Raw genomic sequence first — 22,634 nt, forward strand, 5'->3', positions numbered from 1 at the left:
GATGATAGAAGCATTTAAAGAGGAAATGAAAGATTCCCTTAAAGAAAAGATGGAAAAGACAAGTAAAAAAATGAGAAGAAATTCATAAATCCATTAAAGAAAGCTAAGAAAAAACAAACAGGTAAAGGAACACAATCTAAGACTCAAAAAATGAAGTAGAGGCAAAAAGAAAACACAAACTGAGGAAAATCTAGAAATGTAAAAATCTGGGTAAACAACGAGGAACTACTCACCAACAGAATAAAAGAAATGGAAGAGAGGATCTCCAGCTTTGAAGATATAATAATGGAAATAGATTCATCCAGGAAGCATTCAGGAAAATGTTAAATCCAAGAAATTTGTAACACAGAACATCCAGGAAATCTGGGACACCATGAAAAGACTAAATTCAAGAATAATATGGATAGAAGGAGAAGAATTCCAGCTCCAAGGCACAATAAATAAATTCAACAAAATCATAGAAGAAAACTTTCCCAACCTAAAGAATGGCATGGCTATGAAGCTACAAGAAGATTACAGAACATAAAATGGGTTGGAACAAAAATATGTTCTCATGCCACATAATAATAAATATTAAACTTACAGAATGAAGACTATTAAGAGCTGCAAAGTAAGAAGGCTATGTAACATATAAAGTCAGGCCTATGAGAATAACACCATGTTCTCAATGGAGACCTGAAAATCAGAAGGTCCTGGACACTAAGAGACCATGAAAGACAACCTAGACTACTATATCCAGGAAAACTTTCAATCACTATATATATAAAAAACAAATTTAAACAATACCTATCCACAAATATAGCCCTATAGAAATAACTAGAAGAAATTACTCCAACCGAAGGAATTAAGTTGCACCCATGAAAACACAGGCACTAGTTAATTTCATACCAACAAATCTCAAAGAAGGGAAACACACACATACTACTACTAACAATAATAAAACCAAAAACAAAATTAAAAAGAACTAACAATCACTGGTCATCAATATCCCTTAAAATCAGTGGACTAAACTCACCTACAAAAGGAGACAGGCTAAAGGAATGGATACAGAAACTGTAGCATTCCTTTTTCTGCATATTAATATAAAGGTAGAAATAAAAATAAAGAAGCAGTTGTTGACTTCTGGTCTCCAGGTAAATATACACACATGTGTATATGCACTAGCATATACATGTGATGTCCACACACAATGGGACAACCAATTTATATTACAATACCTCATATTATTATTTTTTTCTGAAAAAAAATGCGAGTTACCCTTAACATTAGAGCCTAGATTTCACATACTCTTTTCCTGGACCTACCTATTCTTAGTGCTTCTTTACATTCTATGAGCCTGTCTATATACGAAACTGGCCTTAGGGGAGGACCATCTAAATCAGTTTTGGACCATCGAATGCCTCTTTGTATTAATTAAAGTGAGCGTTTAACGGCAGTTTAAGGAAAAGCAAAGTAATTCCCTAATCTGTAACTGATGGGCTGAATGAGGGTGAGGGCTTAAGACACTTTGCTTTGAAGATGGGAGGGCTCAGAGGCTTATCATACGCTTCTGCTTGTGTAGGAATGCACACGCATTAGCCGCTAATATTCAGCATCAGCAGCAGGAACAGCTACTTATCTTTGATCCTTTAACCCATAATGCGTTTTTCATGGGTTTATAGACTTCTGTCTAAAATAAATAAAAAATATTCTTATTTACAATTGATAAGCTAACGTTTATTTTTTAAAATAATTACTCAACAGAAAACCTGAAGTGACATTTCACTGTATTAAAAAAAAAATATTCACTGATGGGTGTAGTCGACCCGTAAGCTAGAACTAACCAGACAAGCTCAGTACAACAGATCTAGTTTAATAAATTGAAAACAGGGAAAACTCACACAACCGAGGTCCAGCAAATACCACATGCAGGGAAGTGAGGCAAAACAAGGGGAGGGCACCTGGATTCCCAGGTCCTTCTTCCCTGGTCCCAGGCGGCCACACCCTAGCCAAATGCTATTGGCTGAGCTTCCCCATCAATTCACTGCTCTTAGTATTAACATTTACCTGTCTTTTAAGGCTGGCTATAGAATATATATATATATATATATATATATATATATATATGTGTGTGTGTGTGTGTGTGTGTGTGTGTGTGTGTGTGTGTGTCAGGTTATGGCACACACCTTTAGTCCAAGCACTTGGGCGACAGAGACAGGCTGATCTCTATGCGTTCCATGCCAGCCTGGTGCACAGAGAAAGTTCCAGGACAGCTAGGGCTGTTATCCAGCAAAACTTTGTCTCTAAACAAACAAACTAAAACAAAAACAAAACAAAGAAAGGAAAAACTATACACATGGAATAGATCTAACTATAGATTTTTAATGTCTTTCTGAACACGACATGCTGCTTAAAATCTAGGTGACACTTGCTGTAATGTTATCAATTAAAAAGTTAATATTGAAGATCAATCAGTTTGATGTCAGCTGGATAACATAAGGAGGCCAAGCCTGTACTCAAACATAAAGCAAACAACCCTACCATAGTAAGCAATAAAAATAAACATCAAAAAAAAAGATATGGAATAGGTTGACTTATGAGATAAATGTGTTTAAACAAATAAGAATATATTAATCAATTCAAAATTTCTGCCATAAAAACAATAAAGCAGAAAAAATGATAAACCAAGATTTTCCATTTTAGAAATCATATATATGTATATATACCTAGAGTCAAATATTTAGAATATACTTTTAATTTTTTTTCAATAGAATATACAGATTTTATTTGTAAAGTTCAAGTGAATTGGCTCAGACTTTCATCAAGAGAGGAAATTTTAGCTATAAAGAAGATGGAATAGCTGTCATTTACAGAGAAATAGATGTAATTGGAAGACATTATGTTAGGTAAACAAGCCAGGCACAGACAGACAGGTACCATATTTCCTCTTTCATATGTGGACGCTAAAAGAAGCAGAGCTAAAAACATCCAACTGATTACAAAAGAATGTGACAGTAAGGGTAAGGGAGGTGGGAAAAGGTTGTATGGATTTTCGGAGCATTCAAGATGCACTTATACCACACTACAACTCATTAACACATATGACTAATAGGTGTTAATAAGACATTTCTAAATGAGTGTAGTTTCTATTAGAAAGTAAATTAACATTTGTATACATGAATACAAATGTATTAGTCAATCACTCAGAGTCAGTCAACTATCATTCTGATTCAGTATATTATTTTTAAAACATTTCAAGGGAGAATGAGTCTCAAAACTTAGAATTATGAAATAAAGGTATACAGAGCAACAACAGACATAAAGGGATAAATTATTGCAATTAAGAGTGATACATCTGTAGTTATTGAGTAAGAGAAGTGATTTATAATGTTTGCATATAGTGACTGACATAGTTCAGCCATTTCATGTTTGTTACAAATATATATATGGTGTCATGTCATGGAACATTTTTTTCTAACTATAAGAATACTTACAAATGATATTTTTGCTATTTTACCAATAATATAAAGGAAAGATCTGATGTAAACAAATTTCTTCCCCTTCACACAGCTTTAAAATTTGAACACAGATGACAAACATCAGACTTTTGAATACACCATCGAGGTGAACTGCCATTGAGTGGAACTGAAAGTCAAAGTTAGGTCTCTGAGAGTTAGAAATGTCAAAATAAAGAGCTCCGAATTTCAACGTTGGCCCAGATACTCCTCAAACCGGAGACATAATTAATGTGCTTGGAGTAATTCCACATTATGAATTTCCTTTATGTGGAGCCACCACATCAAACATAATACTATTTAATTACCGGAACAGTAAGACACATCCCCTGGAGACCCTGCCTTTAATATGCCTCTCCTGAATAAAGCTCGGCGTATCTGTTCTAGTGCTTGTAATTTCTTCCTAATCCCTTTCATAAGTTTTACCCTTGAATTTCTTCCTTTCCCCTGCTTCCACGTTTATGCTATATCACCATTAATTACAATGAACCCAGAGGAGCCAGGGGAGACTTTTTCAAAAAGAAAGGAGCTCCTCCAAAGAGGACTTTCATACACTGGAGGCTCAAACTAATAATGTACTTAATGTCTGACAGTACTCAAATTCAAATAAATCCCTTGAAATATATCAGTATCACTTACAAAATAATACCTTTTGTAAATGATGTAGGCTTCTTAGTGTTCCCATGTAGGTGGTTTTAATGAACTCAACTACATGATCTTTTTGTAACTAGTTTAATAGTAAATACGCCTTTTCTAAATTACATTATTTCTATTAAAATGTATACTATTGACTACGCATCCTAGTATATAACTGATGTTGTCATACTGAGAAAAAGTGTTCATTCATTCAGTGATTATATTGTGGTGACATGTGAGTAACTAATTTAAATGTGACTATAAACATTGAATGATGTTATTGGAATCATTAATGTCTTCTACAGGACACCCAAAAGTGTATATGGTGGAGTAAATCTTACTGTGAGTTTCAATTTTAATATCAATCATTATCTTGTCCTAAAAGAATAAAATTAAATTGGATAGGGTTGACAGAAAATGAAAATCATGGAACATTAATCCATGAGAAGGCAGTGACAATAGTTTGTCTTATATTGTTATTTGTTTAGTAGTACCCACATGTATTTAAACACATTTTGAGTTATGCCTTGGTTATAAATGTATACAACTTAATTTTCAATCTATGAAAAGAACAACTGCACCTCTGACTCTTCATTTCTTTAGAAAATACTTTTCAAGTGCCTATTCTGTGGATAGATAATGCTAAGACAAACCAAAATGTGGAAACTGAGATCATTTCTAACATATTACTTTCCTGAGGCTGCTGTAACAAAGAATAAATTCCTTTTAGTCTCAAATAGAAATACATGCTGGATGCCAAAATTCTGAAATCTAACTTTTTTTTTTTTTTTTTTTTTTGGATTTTTTGAGACAGGGTTTCTCCGTAGCTTTTGGTTCCTGTCGTGGAACTAGCTCTTGTAGACCAGGCTGGCCTCGAACAAAATCTAACTTTTGTAGGGCTGTCCTCTGACTAAAAGTACCATAATATTCTCCATGTGGTTTCTTGATTTGGCAGTTATTGGCATTTACTGTGTCTCTTGGCTTGTGACTATATTATTCCAATCCCTGCCTTAATTTTTAGATTTTCTTCTCTATATGCATTTGATGGAAGAATAGATAACTTCAATTTCTGCCTCTTTTTTCATGTTGCATCTCCTTCTGTCTATGTCTTCATTCAGTGCAGCAAATCTACTCATGTGACTTTCATTAAAAGCTTTAGGAGTGAAATGAAAAATAAAGTCCAGAGTGTCTCTGTGCTACAAGTATTTACTCACAACTGCAGATGCCATTTACCCAATAAACTGCCATAAAGATTACAGAGGACGTGCACAGATCTTCTATTGAACGCACTTCAAACCATCATCAGGTTCTAAAAATTTATATATTAATGATACATAAATATGTAAACATATACTAAATATAAAGATTTAATGTGTTTATAATTATAGAGAAAAGTAAAGGATTAACACAAACTTTAAAAAATGGTGTAACCCAAGTAGGTGAAGCATGGAAAAGTTATCCAACAAGTCAAGGTAAGTTCGCCATGCAAGGCTGAAGTTGAAATACATGTGAAGAAAATAGTTGAGGATAGTCTCAGGAAATTTCGTGAAATGTAAGGTTGTTGAAGCCAGAGCTGGTAAGTGGCCATACATGACTTCACATCCAGGATTGTCTGGTTATGCTGTACTGGAGAACTGAACATTATTCTAATGGTTTACAAACCCCATGTTAACAGTCTCTTCTTAATAGCTATTCATAAACAACTCTGGTCTATCTGAGAGTAGATTTGTAGGCAGGTGGGAGGATCAAGTACCAAGCTGCAGCATCCATGCTCACAATCAAATGTTTATGTTAGTCCCAACTAGGTAGTGACATGGGTGCTAACAAGATGTGAAAGGATCCAGCCAGAAAAGTGAAGGAAAACAAACAAAAAGCAGAAGAAAGATCTAGCTAGTAATCAACTGAACTTGAAACAAAGATACTGAGTGCCCAGTTACAATGATCAGGCCTTGAACTTTGATAAATGATACTGTCCATTATTCAGATAAGAGATGTGAAATGAGCTCAGGGACTGCAAGTGGGTGATGAATTTAATTTGGACATCTAAAGTTTAATTATCTAGGCTTAGAATTTTGGTTCTTTTGCCCAGTCTTTCTTGGAGCAAAGTGGCAGTTAGTAGTAATAATTTAGGAGACAACATACACTTACAACCAGAAGTCATGAGGATCAGGGAGAGAAGCTCAGGAAAAACAGAACAAGAAGTAGGAACTGTCCAGATCTCCTCCACAAAATATTTTTTAAAAAGTATCTAAGTAGGAAGAAGTATTTAGAAATCACATTTATGGGAAAATGTTGACTACTCACTTGGGAGCACGAGTAATTTTCTGTGCTTCCTTGTATCTGTCTCTCATCTGCCATCGTGTTCTTAGTTTACTTGCAGGTATATTAATCGCTTAAAGCGCATCTATCTAGAAGTTGGAGATTCATCTTAGCCCACTTTATTTCACTTAAAGGTTAAATAAAATGGTAAGTGTCATTTAGCCTATATTTATGAAATCCCATGCCCTAAAACCCCCAAAGGATCTCAGTTCTTGTCTTCAACTTGCAGTCTCTTTGGATATCAGGAACAACAGAGCTACATGGGACAGACCAAGTTGAGATGGGAGTCAGGTCATTCCACTCAAGTGATTAGAGCTCTACTAACTTCTAAAGGACCAGTTTGCAGAAGCAAAATTGAGCAAGGATGAACAGGACCAACACTAAGCTATTACGTATTTCCTACTCTGCTGTATCCAATTCCTTCTCCCATAAATCAAAAAGGCAAACTTAGGGTCACTGTCCCTCTTTCCAGTGTACATTGACTGAATATCCTCTCTTTGCTTTCTGTCATCCTTCTTCTCTTTAATCAGTCAACTGGGACATAAGACCAAGGTTAATTTGTTGTCTTTGTGCTAGGCTTTTGTTCAAAGCCTTTGGTGATAGTACTGTTTAAAGTACATGGACAAACATGTGTGTGTATATATATGTATATATATGGGTGGCCACTGAGGAGAGCAGTCTGCACAGACAACTAGAAAAGAAGTTTATACAGTGAAGAAGACTACTGAAGTATCAATAAAGGATGACTCTGATGTGTACCTTTTCTACTCCATCCTTTGTTTCAGTGTTTCCTAGCTCCATTCCTGTCAGTGGAGTGCCACCATCTCTTTTCCCCAGATAAAGACTGCTATCAACAGAAGGTGGTGTTTAATAACATTCCATCAAGTGGTATGACTAACGACAAGAGCTGGTAGAATTAGCTGCCAAATGATTTGGAGGAAAGTTGGTGAATGATGCTAACATAAAGTTTAGATTCAGACTGAAGAGAACAGAAGTAGAAATCCTGTAATTGGATCTATCATTTGATTGGTTAAAAGAGACAAAGCAGGAACAATAGCAACAGTGCTTTGTTACGATGGAAGATGTTTCCTTCTCTTTTCTTTTATTCTGTTGCATCTGACTACCCATCACTAAAGGGAGAACACTTATCTTTAAATATTAATATGGATGATATATCACTGATAACAAGATTATAATAGTATTTATTTATTTTTCTAAGAACAACTGTGACCCACACTCTGGATATCTGGGTAGAGGATCCATGTTTATCCTAAATCAAGGGACAGTTTTCCATATTAGCAGAAAACAGGGAGAATAGCCAAGCAAAGGCTACTCTTTCTCTGTCCGTATTATCCTATGTCTTTTCCAGTATAAAAATCCAGTAATCTCCCGAAGAATGAAGCAATACTGAAGAAAGCAGCATGGGAAAGTTGAGTGGAGAAAGATTGACAAAAGCAGCTATGGAAAACATGAGAGAGTTAAGAAAATTTAGAGTTATTTGGGGATGGTGTTGTGGGTTTTCTAGTGGAAGTTTGCATTTTATAAAATGTGTGTGGACTTTGTTAGTCTTTTATGGTGACAAAACTAAGCAATATTTACTTTTGTGCTGAATAGTTTGGGATATGGATATTACTCCCAGTCTTAGAAACAAAACTACAGAAATAAATTTCAGAAGATTAAACTAAAAAACAAAACCAAAAAAATTTCCCTGGATATGCACCATTCAATCACTGGTATCATATTCAACAGACTCATTTTCAAGACTCAAACAACTCCCATTCTCAAAGCCTTGCAGAAGTTTGCCCAATCATGGAGCCAAGCACTGATCAAATTAATCCCCAGGAAAAATTATTTTTCAATGAAATTTCAAAAGGGAAAAGAGAATTCAAAGCACTAAAAGAGGAAGGTATAAGGAAGAGAAAATGCCTCTGCTTCCAGAAATGTTTGAATCAAACTTCCCTACTGTCTTTGAGCAATGTTTCTCCATACTTCATATGTTAAAACATATTATCTTTTCCTTGGAATATCAACAATCTTCAAAAATGTATTTTCTTTCAAATTGTAAAAGAAAATTTAAAAGTTCCTTCATAATTCATGAAGAAGAGGCAGACTCATTCCATATTTGTTATTCCAACACTATTTTGTTATATTACTAAAACAGAGGAAAGTGCACATTCTACAGAATAGAAGAATGATTATTTCTCACAAAGACCAGTTTTATTCAGTTTTCCCTTTTTCTTTCCAACAATTTTTTTCCCATGGAGGCACTAGAAGAGGGAATTAGATACTTATCCATGGTGATGTAGCCCAACTGTAGTTTCAGAAACCATAATTCTTTTTTTCCCTTCCTTTTAGAAACAGATCAATGTTGTTACAGCTCGAGGCCTGTAAAATAATACTATACTTGACCTGGAAGACATTTCCTGACAGTATTCTTTGGCCAGCGAGACTGATGCTGCGATGTAATTGCGAGAAGATTGTTACTTCTATGATGACAGAGCACACACTCAGGAAATAATACCTAGAGGAAGGACCAGATGAAACAAAACGTGTGTGTGTGTGTGTGTGTGTGTGTGTGTGTGTGTGTGTAAAGGGCAGTCATCAGTTTAGTATACATTGCTGAATGTATAATCTGGGAAGAGTTTAATTATTTGCTGGAATCTAATTAGTTGAGACATATATATTGTCTAGTTGTTGTAATAGGAGCAGCTGGGCTGCGTCCCCAGCACCTCGGCTGCCTGCTAGCTTATACCCCGAAATAACAACACACAAGCTGTATTCATTTAAACACTGTTTGGCCCATTAGCTTTAGCCCTTACTGGCTAATTCTGATATCCTGCTCAACCCATCTCTAATAATCTGTGTAGCATCAGTTTTACCGGGAAGATTCTAGCCTACGTCTATCCTGGGTTGGTGCTTCATCACGTGCATCTGCCCGGGATAGGGAGCATGGCGTCTCTGCTCCAGAGAGCAGAGCTGTCGAGTCTGAGCTCACTTCCTCTTCCTCCCAGCATTCTGTTCTGTTTACTACACCCACCTATGTTTTAACCTATGAGGGCCAAGCAGTTTCTTTATTGCTTAACCAATGAAATCAACAGATTGATATATGACACTCTCACATCATCTAGTTCTGTGAGTCCTAGGTACATGGTGTAAAACCTTTTAAATGAAGTAACATTATTTCTGTATTGGCTTTCTAAGAATAAAATGAGGGAAACAAGAATTAAAATCACTTTAAATCACATTTCAAAAACAACCATATGTAAAGTCAAACATGGAAAGAAGAATTCAATATTATGATGACTGATGAAATAAAGGCTGTAGAAAACACACTTTCCCCTCTTCACCAACCTGTTTTCTAGAAGAATGATGGGCTGGTGTAATATAACAGCAAAAATGTCAAATTGCTTACTGTGTGCAACCCACTTTGCTAAACAAATGCATATATTAACTAAATTTAACCTTTTAGTCAGCATAACTAAGCATGAACAGTCGCATAACCATTTTAGAAATATGATGTATGGAAAGATAATCTGACTTTCTGGAGATCACACAACTAGTGAGATAATATAATCAAAGTTGAAAGTGTATGCTTTGACTTTGCTTATGCACTACTATTGTGTGTATTTTATAGCTATTGCATAAAAGTTCTCATGTGCGTTGATTTCAGAATTTCAAATGTAGTGAACTATATGGTGAATAGTATGTACTATCAATCTTTTATATTGGTGGAATAATCACTGCAGGAATTCACCTAATTTCCTCAACTCCTCCTTAATGAAAGAAATAAAGTCTGAGTCTCCCAATTATCCAATTGATATTCAAGATGATAACTTGTGCCTTATGATACACTTTTGCATGCGAAGTGTCTGATGTTTGAGCTTAAAAGTATGTGAGTCTACTTCACACTAGTTCTAGCACCTTACAATTGGCTTAGGTGGGTGGGGCTCCTGATTACCTTAGCTGGTTGAAAGGTCACTGAGCCCAGACGCTGCTATTCTCTCACGTTCTAAATGTGATAACTTGGTAAGAAAATTTTAGTGCAATGACTCTCTCTTTGTTCTGTAAATAGCAGCTGTATTTCCAATTAGCTGTTTAAAAACTAAGAATCAGCAGACTATAGAAGACTTTATTCATCTTCTACCTCTAGGAGAATAATAATTTTATAAAGTAACTGTAGTATACTGCTTTTTGTTTTTTTTACCAGATTTCTACCAATGATGAAACCTTTTCCATGACCAAAAGTTAAAGAGGAAAATGGAAACAGAGTTCTTGAAACAATTAACATGGAGGGGACACCAGAGTGTGAAACACAGACTTTATTTTTAAAGTAAATTGGGGTACTTTCTTCTAACTCTCTCTCCTTTAAAATTTTCTGCTAAAAACTTTTATTTTCAAATTATTTCAAAACAATATGCTAAAGAGAATTTCAGTGAGTGTTTTGCGAGAAATTATAAAATGTCAACAACTTTTACTTGAGTGTTAGCCAAAACAATGAAAAATTCTTATTTTCCAGATACCTTTTGTTTATTTACTAATGCTCTGTAAATCGATGGCATTGCTCTTCTAGATCATCTTGACAGGAAGTAAACACCTGTAAACATTTTCTATACTGACATTAATTACCTTGCAAAATGCAATGATTGCTTATAAATAGTCATACTATGATTAACAATAATCTATACCCTTGTGCCTGCTCCCATGCTCTTGAGATGTTAAGTGTTTAATCCTTACTTCATCATCACAAGAAAAGTATCTTGTAAAAGTGTTGGGGTGAGGAAGATCTATGGAATGTCAAATGCTAAATTAGGCAAGGAGAATTTGAACCCACGTAATTTGATTCTAAAACTTACAGAATGCTCTACTAAAAGAGAACAAAAATTCTATGGAAACTAGTATCTCTTCCACTTTTAAGTTCATTTATACTCTACTACTGGGGAAATTTCAAAAAGAAGCAGAAATAACACCCACCTCATTTAAACTTATGTGACAATCTTGTCAGTTTGGTCATTTTAATATGATAAAAGTACTCAAAATCATTACCATAATTACCTCTAACTTTCAAGACTTCAAAATCTGAAATACTATTTCATGAATACTTCGATTCTTTAAACGAATTAAAATCAACATTAGTGACCCTCACTGAGAGGCCAACCCTGCTTACAACAGTTGATCGCTGCCAGCACACTCTATGGAATCCACAATTACATCAATTATATTAAAGTTTGAGTTTTTTTATTCATTATGTGTGCAGCCTCTAGCATCTTAACCCTTTTGTGGTTTTTATCCTCTTTTGCTATGTAGATGCACAGATTTCCAGAGACAGACACATTTTCTGTCTTTCTTATAGTGTCCTAGGATTATAGCAACAATATTTAAACGGTGCTTCAGGTTTGACTAACAGCCTATTATAGATTCAAATCATTGGAAAGACAAGAAACTTCAATAGCTAAAATGTGGTAGAAAATGTGATAGTTGGATGTATGAAAAGTTTCATAGTGAGATCATGTGTGAGGCTGTATGCCTGAACATATGCATACTGTTAGATGAGTATGTGACATGAATACATATTAATAGAGAGAATTGCTAATGCAACCCTCATTCTTCATCTTTAATATTGGAAGTAAAACCTTAATATACTTGTATCCTCTCTCTGCCACCACCTTGTGAATTTATTACAAACAGACACTATTACCGTAACAGAGCATGCTAAAGAAAGTGATTTGGATCTTTTGCAGATGTCACATCTCTTCATAAACTTTACATAAACATATCTAGATCATCATCCCAACCACACTTTTTTCTCTGCTTCCATTCAGGCATTACAGTTCCATGTGAGGACAACCTTGGAATCCAGAGCTTTATAGTGTGATAGGTGGAGATTAACCAATATCTGCTCTAAGGCTGGGTTTAATTTTCTCTTTAGTGCTGTCCTCTGATTATCCTATACATGTTAGTTTATACAGGAGTACTGCAAGCACACACACACACACACACACACACACACACACACAAACATACAGATTTGATGATTACAACCTCATCCTCTGACGCAGCTTCATGGACCCTGAATATGCTTTTATTACTGTCTTCACCCTCAGCAAGACAAGAAAGGAAAAATCATTGTATCACAATTGTGCCCATATCTCTTTCCACACGCAGTTTTAGATGAGGGAACTGCCTTTTTCCTACTTTAATTCTTAGTCTTTGCTGTGAAGTGAGTCTAGATGTCCCCTTGACAATCTTCATTGGCATAAAATATTTACGAAGAGACATGGATGAAAATTTCCTAAAGGTTGTCATGGCTACGCCTAACAATTCACTCAGTGTGCTTCTGCACTTGTCTTAAATTACTCAGCCTTTCTCGTACTTTCCCTCCGTCTTCCAGCGTGACTCAGTTCCTATTATGGTATAACTTATCTGAGAGTAATCGATCTAACATAGCATATGTGACTCAGACATGAGAAGAGGAAAAAGAAAAACTACTTCATCTTTTGTTTTTTGATTTTATTTATTTATTTAGTTGTTTGTTATTCATTTACTTACTTACTTACTTATATTTGCATCAGATTGGTAGCAAAGCATAGTATGTAACATGATCTCCCACAGGGGAATGTGATGAACTCATCATACAGTGATCTCCTGTGTCATGGGAAATAATTAAAATATTTGTTACAAGTGTATGTGTGGTGCCATTCTATAGTGATTTTGGAATGAATTTTCAATAAATTAAATAAAAGAAGCTCCTTTCAATCTCTAATTTAGAATGCGCATTATAGTTAATGAAGAACAGCTCGGACCAGTCCACGTGTGTCATGTTAAGAGTGGGCTATCCTGCTTCAAAGTGAAAACTATTAATCTTCATTTCCTGTCTTTAGTGTTTCCAATATCTAAGATGCTTTATGGGAAAAGAACACACGTTTTGTTCAGCTTTAGTAATTAATGTAACAGAAGAATGCAGGAAGCAGTTTATATAGGCTGGGTACTAATTATCCTGTGTTTATATTAAAAAACAAAAGCTAATACATACACACTGTTGAAGAAAATAATATTTCCAGTCAAAAGGAGTATTACCGCTAAAATGAGGAAATTGGTAATGTTGGATGAGCTGGGAAAAGCTGAAGATCCTTTAGTGTCTCTTTCAAACAAGGATATTTTGTGGGAGAGGGTGAAGAAAAGTATCACACGTTGCAAAGTCAACTAGGGAATAGGAATTCCACATCCACGGTGGGAGTCTCTTGGGAATTTATGCATCGCATTATATGTCAAACATGATATGTGATATAAACAGATATATGATATATTATATAAACATATATATGATATAAACATAAATCCTGAAATCATGAAAATATAAAAAAAGCCCATATGACCACTCGTTTGGGAAATTTTGTTGTGTGATTTGTTTGTTGTTTTCTCCTATGTCAGAAAACTCAGCGCAAGCATAAGTTTTTGTATGTTATTCATTCTGAAAAACTCTTAGAAATCTGTGATTAGAAATATATGATCTTACATCTTTTAATTTTTTTAATTGCAAATTTTCAAAAGCCTCTTTATGTTGTGAAAAGTCTTGCATTATTTTTGTAACTCTTATTTCCAAACTAGTTGTAAAGCTGGTTAACTTATTGAATATTTTTAAAAATAAGAATCTCTAGGGGAGTCCTCCCACAAACACTTGAGTATATAATAAGGGAAATACACATAATATTATAAGGGGAGTAGTTGATTTTAAGTTATTACATTATTCTACATATCATCCAATAACGCAGTTAATGATCCAAGTTTGTAGTGGAGCAATATTATCCAGAGAATAGTAGCACTTCAAATGTTTAAAAAGAAAGAGAAAATTAAGATTTGTCACACAACAATCACATATCAATCATTATCATCTAAATATCATAGTTACAATCAATAAACTGTTATTTATTATACTGAACAGATCTATTATTTAAATAACATAAGGAAATATTTTTTAACAACAACAAAAAGAGAAAATGAGCAGTTAAGTCAACTTAAACCAGCATATAGTCATAATAATTAAAAACATGTTAATAAATATATTAATTCCAAAAATGCCAAATATTAATTTTAGATATTTGATTTCAACCTTGTAATGTTCAATTGCTTGCATTTTTATTAATATTTTTAATTTATGATAAAAAACAATTTAAAGAATAATTTGCTAATTTTGATATAATTTGTTTCTTCCTCTTTGGTATTAAGAAGAATTATGACAAGCACTGTATTTAAGATAAAACTACTGTAAGCATAAATAATTTGCAATAGTGTAGTAGAATATGTTAAATATTAAGCTTTACAAAGATGAGAATAGTTTTCAGTTTTGACCTGTGTCTTATATATTATCTCTGTTCAATTGATCTCACATTGCAAAATAAATACAATTTAAATTAGATACTATGTAGAAAGAGTGTTAGTGTTATAAACTGGCAAAAGATAGAAAGGAAAAAAAAATTATCTGGACATTTGGGAAAGAATCCAATGATTTCATGATTTATAACTTTCTTATCTTGAGGTAGTTCCCTGCTACTCCGTGTAATGATATACTTATTTAAGCCCATATAGAATTTTCAACCCTTGTGAAGAAGAAACCCTGATTGTTTTCACACACAACAGCTGTGAAAATATCCTGGCTCCTATCAGCATGTGTTCTGAAAAGCGTCAGTACTCATGGCTGCCGGTGCTGTCATTTGCTATCAGTCTCATCCTTAGCATTTTACAACAGTGAGATAAAGGTAGCGGCACATGATTTCCGAGAATGCCTTTCAAAAGTGAATTGCTGAAAGTAAATAACACAGTTTAAAGTCGTCATTGAAAAACCTGTGTGCAAACCAACAGCATATAAATCTCTAATACTGAAACAGACACATTAGCAAACTATTATATCCTGATATCAAAACATGAAGTATGTGTCATCACAAATTGCTTCTGATTCAGCCAAAGTTACTAATGACTTATCTTTTATTCATCCAAAAATTACATAAGGATGTGAATATTCCATAACTTTTTTTTTATCTGTAAGAAAGTAAAAATTGTGAAACTGTTATTTGGATTGATGTGATAGTGTACACAGGAATATTTATCATAAGCTTATCAGTATCTTTTCTTCCTATAAAATTTTCAAAGCTTTTCCAATGAACTTTTATGCTGCCAGATCTCCAGAAGTCATTCAACATTTTTCTCTAAGGTGCAAGAAACTTCCAGAAAGTACAACTACCTGCTTCTCTGCCACCCATACCTTTCAGGTCCATCATTTTGTTACCGAAACTTAAGTATTAGTTTCATGTCATCAGAACACAAAAAAAGCAAACTGCTATGGGGAGCAGACTCATTCACAGCTGAAATTAACATTATTTTATGCCAATGGACAAACAGCTTTCTCATTAAGCCTCAAAATCAATAGCCAAAGTAAAATTTGTTAAGGTCTCATTAATAAGATTAATTAGAGTTTCATGTTAACTATTCCAGCAAATTCTTCAGATTGTATTGCTAATTAATCAATAATAACATAAAATAAATTTCTTTTATATTTTCCTAATTTGGTAGAAATTTTGAGAGTAAAACATCAACTGCTACTCGTGACATTATTCTGCTCTGAATAAAAGACTGGAAAAGGTAAGTGATCTATTTGTCTTTTGGAGTTCCCAGCCTAAGTTTCCATCCCCTTTGGATATATTGACATGACAAAACCCATCATAATTTAATTGAAGCTAGTCTGACTAGAAAGTATTGACATCAACATGTCAGCACTTTCCCTCAAAGTTCCAATGCACTGAAAATCCAAGGCATATAGTTTTCTTTAAAGTTCAGAAATTGGTAGTGATTTCTCATAGTAAAAAACATCCTATCACCTCCATATAATTTACAACTATCCACTCACTGTATAAACAGTATATTAAACTTTGCTAACTATAGGAACAAATAATCAATTACAATTAATACACATTGCTGTTGTCCAGAAGTGGATTATTTAGACTCTTATATGTGTGAAAAGTACATAGCATACAAGAGTGATGGCCCATGAAATTAAGAATATTAATATTCTAGGACAATACATGGAAAAGTATATTGTTTTCATGAAGTAAGCTATAATTCATTGTTCAAATTTTTTATATAAAAATACAAGTTTTATTTACTAAGCAGCAGGATTCCAACAATATTGACTTCTATCAGAATTTTTTGAGGGATACTTGGAATTCTTATTCTCTGTGAAAGTTACTTGGACATGATTAAGTCATGTTGCAAACATATGCATTCTAATTGTTATATGCTAAGTAGAAGAAAAGCAAAATACTACACTGTGTATTGCTTATCACATAAATAAATTTTTTTGGCAACAAACATGTCAAATATTGGGAGAAATTGCATATTAATAATTGCCTCTACTAACTACCACACCTCATCAGCAACTGGGGAAACAAAAGACAGACTTTAAGTTTTCACAGGATAATAATTTTTTTTCTTGCTGAGAAATAGAAAAAGAGTTAAAAATAGAGCAAACATCGAATTGGTTCTTGAAAGCAACCTTAAAATTTGAACGACTTAGTTGACCGGATGTACTTAATATGGAAATACACACAAGACAGAAGGCAAAATCCAATCGCTATAATTGAACTTATATCAACCCCACTTCTGCTTCCCATAAAAGGCAGCTTCCTTCCAACCACTTCAAGTCAAAAACCAATCTATAGCCAATTGGTAGAGAATACCTTTTCTTCTTGACCTCAAGTTCTTCTTTCTTATTTTATATTCCATTCATCATCTCAGTAACTGGGACCCAGGACCTTCTCAAAGTCCCCTAAAGTCTGTAAAATCCGTTCTGTGAGGACTTGGGAGAAACTCCCCATAACATTTCCCCCAATTACCCCCAAGGCAGGGTATATACCTAACCCATCCTCCGGCTACCCTTGCCCTGGCTGGTACTTACCTGATGGTCCACAGCTTCTGCAGATTTCACCAGGTGTTTATCCTTGTATAAAGACCAAAGACCAATATTGGGCAGGAAAATTAAAGCCACGGTGAATAACAAAGTCATCTGCAGAAACCTCTTCTGTTTCCTCTTCATGGCAAATGCTCACAGTGGAGAAAAGTTAGAGAAGTCTCTCTGTCTGCTTCTTGTGTGTAATGGGAAAGTCCTTTCTTGTCTCCTGGGAAGCACCAGAACCTGAGGGGAAGCTACAAACTTTTGTTGCCTGCTCAGCACCAATCTGCAGGGTTCAGAGGGAGTTGGCCATCTGCAGAACAAACGCACAGTTACTTTTCTCCAGAAAACTATGACGACGGCATTATCTATTGGCTTAGAAATGCATGACTCAACTGAGGAAATCATTAAGTCTATTGACCTCCATTAATATAAAGCAGTGGAGGGAATACGATCGTTTCATAGAGTAATGTTAAGTTATGGGGAAGTCAAGAGCATGCTAGAAATATCAGGAAATAGCAGGTGTTTTTCTGTCGCTGTTTGCCCACCATCCCCCGCCCTTAGTGTGGGAGGTCCGGGGTGTAGAGTCGGAGATTAAGAGCGAGAACTGAATGGGAGGGAGTGGCTTGGTCCAGTCAAGTGTCTGGAAGATAAGTGTCCACTTTTGACATTGGAAAATCACCTTCCTTATCTTCCTATAACAGCTCTTCCTTTGCTTGCCTTGGGATAACCCACCTGAACTCAAGTTCAACTCCCTCTGGAGCCAGCTTGCCAGGCAGGATTCAGGACCACCATAGCCAGGTCAGAACTATGTTTGAATAAGGGTTCACAAACTCCTGAATCCTCATGCGCTGTCAGACCACTCCTCGGCAGGCAGCATCTAGGGGACCTGGGAACCTGGTGAAAGGAGGCTACAGATGTCGGCTGAGTCCTGCCAGGAAGTGCAGGAGCAAAGATGACCCTTCCTCGTGCAGTCCAGGGAAGGAGATCCTCAGAGAAGTGTGCTCTCCGCCCATCAATCTCGTCCCCTTCCTCTGCCGACGCTCTCACGCTCCACTGTTCATGTTACCATTCTTTTCCAGCAACTGAGCGAACCCAGCGAAGCATCACCAGCACCTCCAGGGCAGTATTTCCTTTCCGATCTCCTCTTCACGTCAAGGGACGGATGGCTGGCAGCAAATGCCAAGTGTGACCCGGCTTTAGAGACAAGTGGGAGAGGGCGCGCGGAGGATGAGTGAGGGATGGCGAGAACGCGCGTGGCGCTGGCACCCAGGCGTCCGCCTCCCGCTGGCTGTAGCTTGCCTGCTGGCAACGATATTGGTGCCTACCACGTGCGGGAGCCTAGAGGCCAGGAGGGGAGGGCGAGCCGCCAGGCGAGGGTGGCCACTGTCCCCCGTCTGCCAGATGCTATATAAACAAACCCAGAGACAAGGAGGAAGGGGCGGAGGACGAAGAAGCTGACGAAAAAATCGATCTGCAGCTCTGGGACTAGGGGATCTTCTTTTCCTCGGGTAATCTCGGACCGGTAAGGAGACCGGTTCCTCTCTGAGCTCACCCAAAAGGCGCCAGACCAGATATTCCGGAGTCAAAGTCGCCCAGAGCGGGCGGGCAAGGGGAGAATTCCTCCATGGTACTGGTGGGATCGCAGCAAGGCAGGCGCAGCAGCGGCAGCGGCAGGGAACAGAGGCAACCCAGTCTGGACCGGTCCCTGAGAAGAGGGTTCCCCAAGAATGTGGGTCTGCAGCCTAGGACAGGTACGTTGCATGGAGGGAGGATGAGGATCCCCACGCTGGACCGGCTCTCTAGCCCCAACTTCCCGAGAACACCTTGGAGATCAGAGGCAGCTCTCCTGGAGCCCAGCACCTGGGGCCCAGGTTGAGATTTGGCTGCACTAAATGATGCTTCTCCGCCCTTGCTTGCCTGCTCCGCCTGCCACGCAGAGCTGAGAGGTCTTCCTGCCCCTCACTGATCTCACACAGCCTTCCCTCAATAGCCAGAAACCCCAGGATTGAACTAAATCTCCAGCAGATGGGACCCTTCCCTTCTGATTAGAATACTGATTCAGTACAGGGGAGAACCTGTGGCCTCTCTCAGGAACCTGTGTGCTCTCTTGCATGGGATCGGAAGCGCCTAATTCCCGGTGTGAACTTAGATAAGGTTTTTTCAGAGTAGCATCGGTATGTCCAGAGTCCCTCAGAACACCATGGTGACCTCTTTGTTACAGTCTAGACAGTGATGCCCACTTGCTTGAAACGTATGAGACTACACACCAGATGGTTTTCTCATTCACCCTCATCCTCTCCTCCTCTCTCTCTCTCATTTCCCTCCCCCGCCTTCTCCTCCCCACAGCCTTCTCTCTCCAGCTTGCTCAAGGATCCCACTTGAGAAAGCCCCCGATTTGATCTTAAAGACTTAAACCTTAAACTCTTCATGCGATATATTTAGAATGGACTGGAGCAATAAAGACTGGCCATATGACTACAAAAATATGCTGTGCTTGTTTTTGTGGGTGACTCGCATCTCAGAATAGTTTCAAAACACATTTAATAACTATTTTGAATGTGCCCTCTCTGTAAATAATAATAGTTACCTTTACATTTTACTCAAGTGCAATTTAAAAATTTCGAGGGAAAAGGATTTTACTACTACTGCCAAAGCACTCATGTACATACTCGTCCCTGTTCTGCATAATTTTTAAATCGCCTTCTTCTTCTGAGCTAAGCAATGCACTAGGGAGAGGTGTCTGAGAATAAATTAACTCTCAAGGATAGGTGTTTGGAGAACTATTTAAGGTTTTTGGTTATTTCTTCACTTTTGATACAGTTACTGATGATGTGAATAGGAAAAAAATAGCTTTAAAGTGCATTGAAAATTAAACAATGAAAATAACATTTTAAGAAATACCTCTTCCTTTCTACCCTATAAAAATTAATGAATAAGGTACAGCAATACTCTCCATAGATCTGGTAATCTCAGGCTATGTACTTGGATGCTATCTCAGTGTTTAATATTAGTTGATAATGTTGCATGCAGTATCCAGCCAAAGTGTAATGTTACCAAGTTAAGTCCATGCATAGTACAAATTAGACACTAGAACAACATTTATTTTAAGGCTTACTTATTTTATTGTATGCTTATAAGTGTCATATAACATATATTATAACATATATATTATTTATATATTTCATATATTAACATATTCATATATATATGAAAGCGAGTATTATGTCAGTGTACCACATGTGTGCCTAGTCCCTGTAGGGGTAATAACATGGCCTCAGATCCCTCTAACTGTATTATAGGAAGTTGGTAGGTACCATAGGGTGCTTGAAAATGAACCTGGGCCTTCTGCAATAACAAGGAAGTACTCTTAACTCTCCATCCTCCTAGAAGACAATCTTATTATGATCACCCCTGAGTTTACAGTATGGTTCTTGACCATCATTTTTGCCGCCCACATGTAATAAGTATTGATTTATACAATTTTGTTTTTTCTTATGTGGTCCCTTTATAATTTTGTAACTATATTACCACCTTATGCAAATCTTAAATAATGAGAGATTTTAGAATGAATCTTCCCCAAACCCCTATATTATTGCTAATTTTACTAATTAATACAGATGTATTTAATGCCTCTGTGGACATGGGTAAGCCTGTTCAAAATAGATATTAATACTAATTTAAAAAAAGCTCTTATAGCTTTAAATAACACTGCTTCATAGCAGAAGTCTATTTCTTACATCTTCTTATGATTCATGTGACAGCCTGAGGCAGTCACCTCCCTATGTGCCTAGCAACAGGCTAGTAACTCCAGGAAAAAAAAAATGGAGGAAGACAGTTTGACCTTGAGTAACAATGAAAAAGGAGGAATAAAGCTTTTGAGCCAACTTCTAATAAGGTAAAAAGGTTTTGCCTGTTACATCTCCTAACAGAAACTTTAATGACTTAAAAATAACTCCTGTGGTTTCATGATTCTACATTTTAGCTGCTCTGAACTGGGTAGTTATGCTTCTTGTACCAAAACAGATACTGTTATTAGAAGAGACTGATTAGGATAGCTAGCAGTGGGCGGTGGCTGCCAGTTGCATGGTCATCAAAGGAGGCAGATAGCAGCCTCACTTCACACTTATCTTCTCTTGAGAACTGTAACCTGAGCTGCTTACAGTGTGCAGGGTGGGGTCCCAACAGAAGCATCCCAAGCATGCATGGTCAGGACGGAATAATCAAAACCTGCCCGCTTCCCATAATGAGTGGACTACTTCCTCCACAGTCAGAGCACCAGCCTGAGATCCAGGACAAGGTGGGGGGTAAGGAGGAAAAATATTGAGAACTCAATAAAAGGTTCTGCACAGAGTGCAAGGTTGCCCTTAAAAATTATAGCTATCCAAAGATATAGTAATAGGAGTTCAGCAGGAGGCATAGCTAGCTAGGTAGAAAGCAGTGAAGGTCAATAGACTAAGGTTTTAAGAGTGGCATCTGATATCCTTGATTGCCAAAATGTTAGTGAGGTTGATTGCTTAATACTTTTCAATATATCACCATAGAACTGATTTAAAGAAATATGCCCACTCTCAGTTTTTCCTATGATTATAAACTTGTTTTACAAATCAATTGACTTTATATTCTAAAAGATAATACCTATTCGAGTTCTGTTGTTCATATATCAAAGAAAATTCATCATCCACTTTCTTTGGTGAATATAGTTACTGTCAATCTTAGAAACACGAAATGAAAAGCTGTTGATATTTAATATGACTTAAATACAGCACAAGGTACAGTAATTTACTTTTAACAATGTAAGATAGGCTGGGCAGTGGTGGTGCATACCTTTAATCCTAGCACTTGGGAGTCAGAGACAGGTGATTTCGAGGCCAGCCTGGTCTAACAGAGTGAGTTCCAGGACAGGCTGCAAAGCTACAGAGAAACCCTGTCATAGAAGCCAGAACTCTGGGGTTTTACATCTTGAAAACCTGGATAAATTACCAAATTAAGTTGAGATTAGTGTCTGTGTAACTACACTGATTTAGTTTTTAAAAACTGATCTGGAAGCATGCCCAGGACTTGTACACATCTGGGCCTGATGGGAACTTAGTTCTGAGAATAGAAATGGAAAAAATAAAAAACAAAAAACTCTCATCCCTAACCCAGAAGCCATCTCCAACTTATAACCAATTGCAAATGAAAACTAGTTTATTTTTTTCTAATGAAGTCTCACTGGGTACAAAAATAACTCTTAAAGTCAGGTT

General features: G+C 36.4%; 1 protein-coding gene across 1 annotated transcript in view; it reads right to left on the reverse strand.

The window, feature by feature from the left end:
* Nucleotides 1–19,192, reverse strand: part of Galntl6 (polypeptide N-acetylgalactosaminyltransferase like 6) — a 1,023,973-nt gene extending 1,004,781 nt beyond the window's left edge. Inside the window, exons 1-2 of the mRNA XM_041673878.1 lie at nucleotides 18,124–19,192; nucleotides 17,395–17,701 (exon numbers count right to left, since the gene is read on the reverse strand). Coding sequence (XP_041529812.1) covers nucleotides 17,395–17,532 — 138 coding nt within the window. The 5' untranslated portion in view covers nucleotides 17,533–17,701; nucleotides 18,124–19,192. The remainder of the gene's footprint in view (nucleotides 1–17,394; nucleotides 17,702–18,123) is intronic.
* Between the last annotated feature and the right edge of the window lie 3,442 nt (nucleotides 19,193–22,634).

Source organism: Microtus oregoni, unplaced genomic scaffold (assembly GCF_018167655.1).
Source record: "Microtus oregoni isolate MIOR12 unplaced genomic scaffold, Mior012 000024F_ref0000369, whole genome shotgun sequence".
NCBI classification, from domain to species: domain Eukaryota; kingdom Metazoa; phylum Chordata; class Mammalia; order Rodentia; family Cricetidae; genus Microtus; species Microtus oregoni.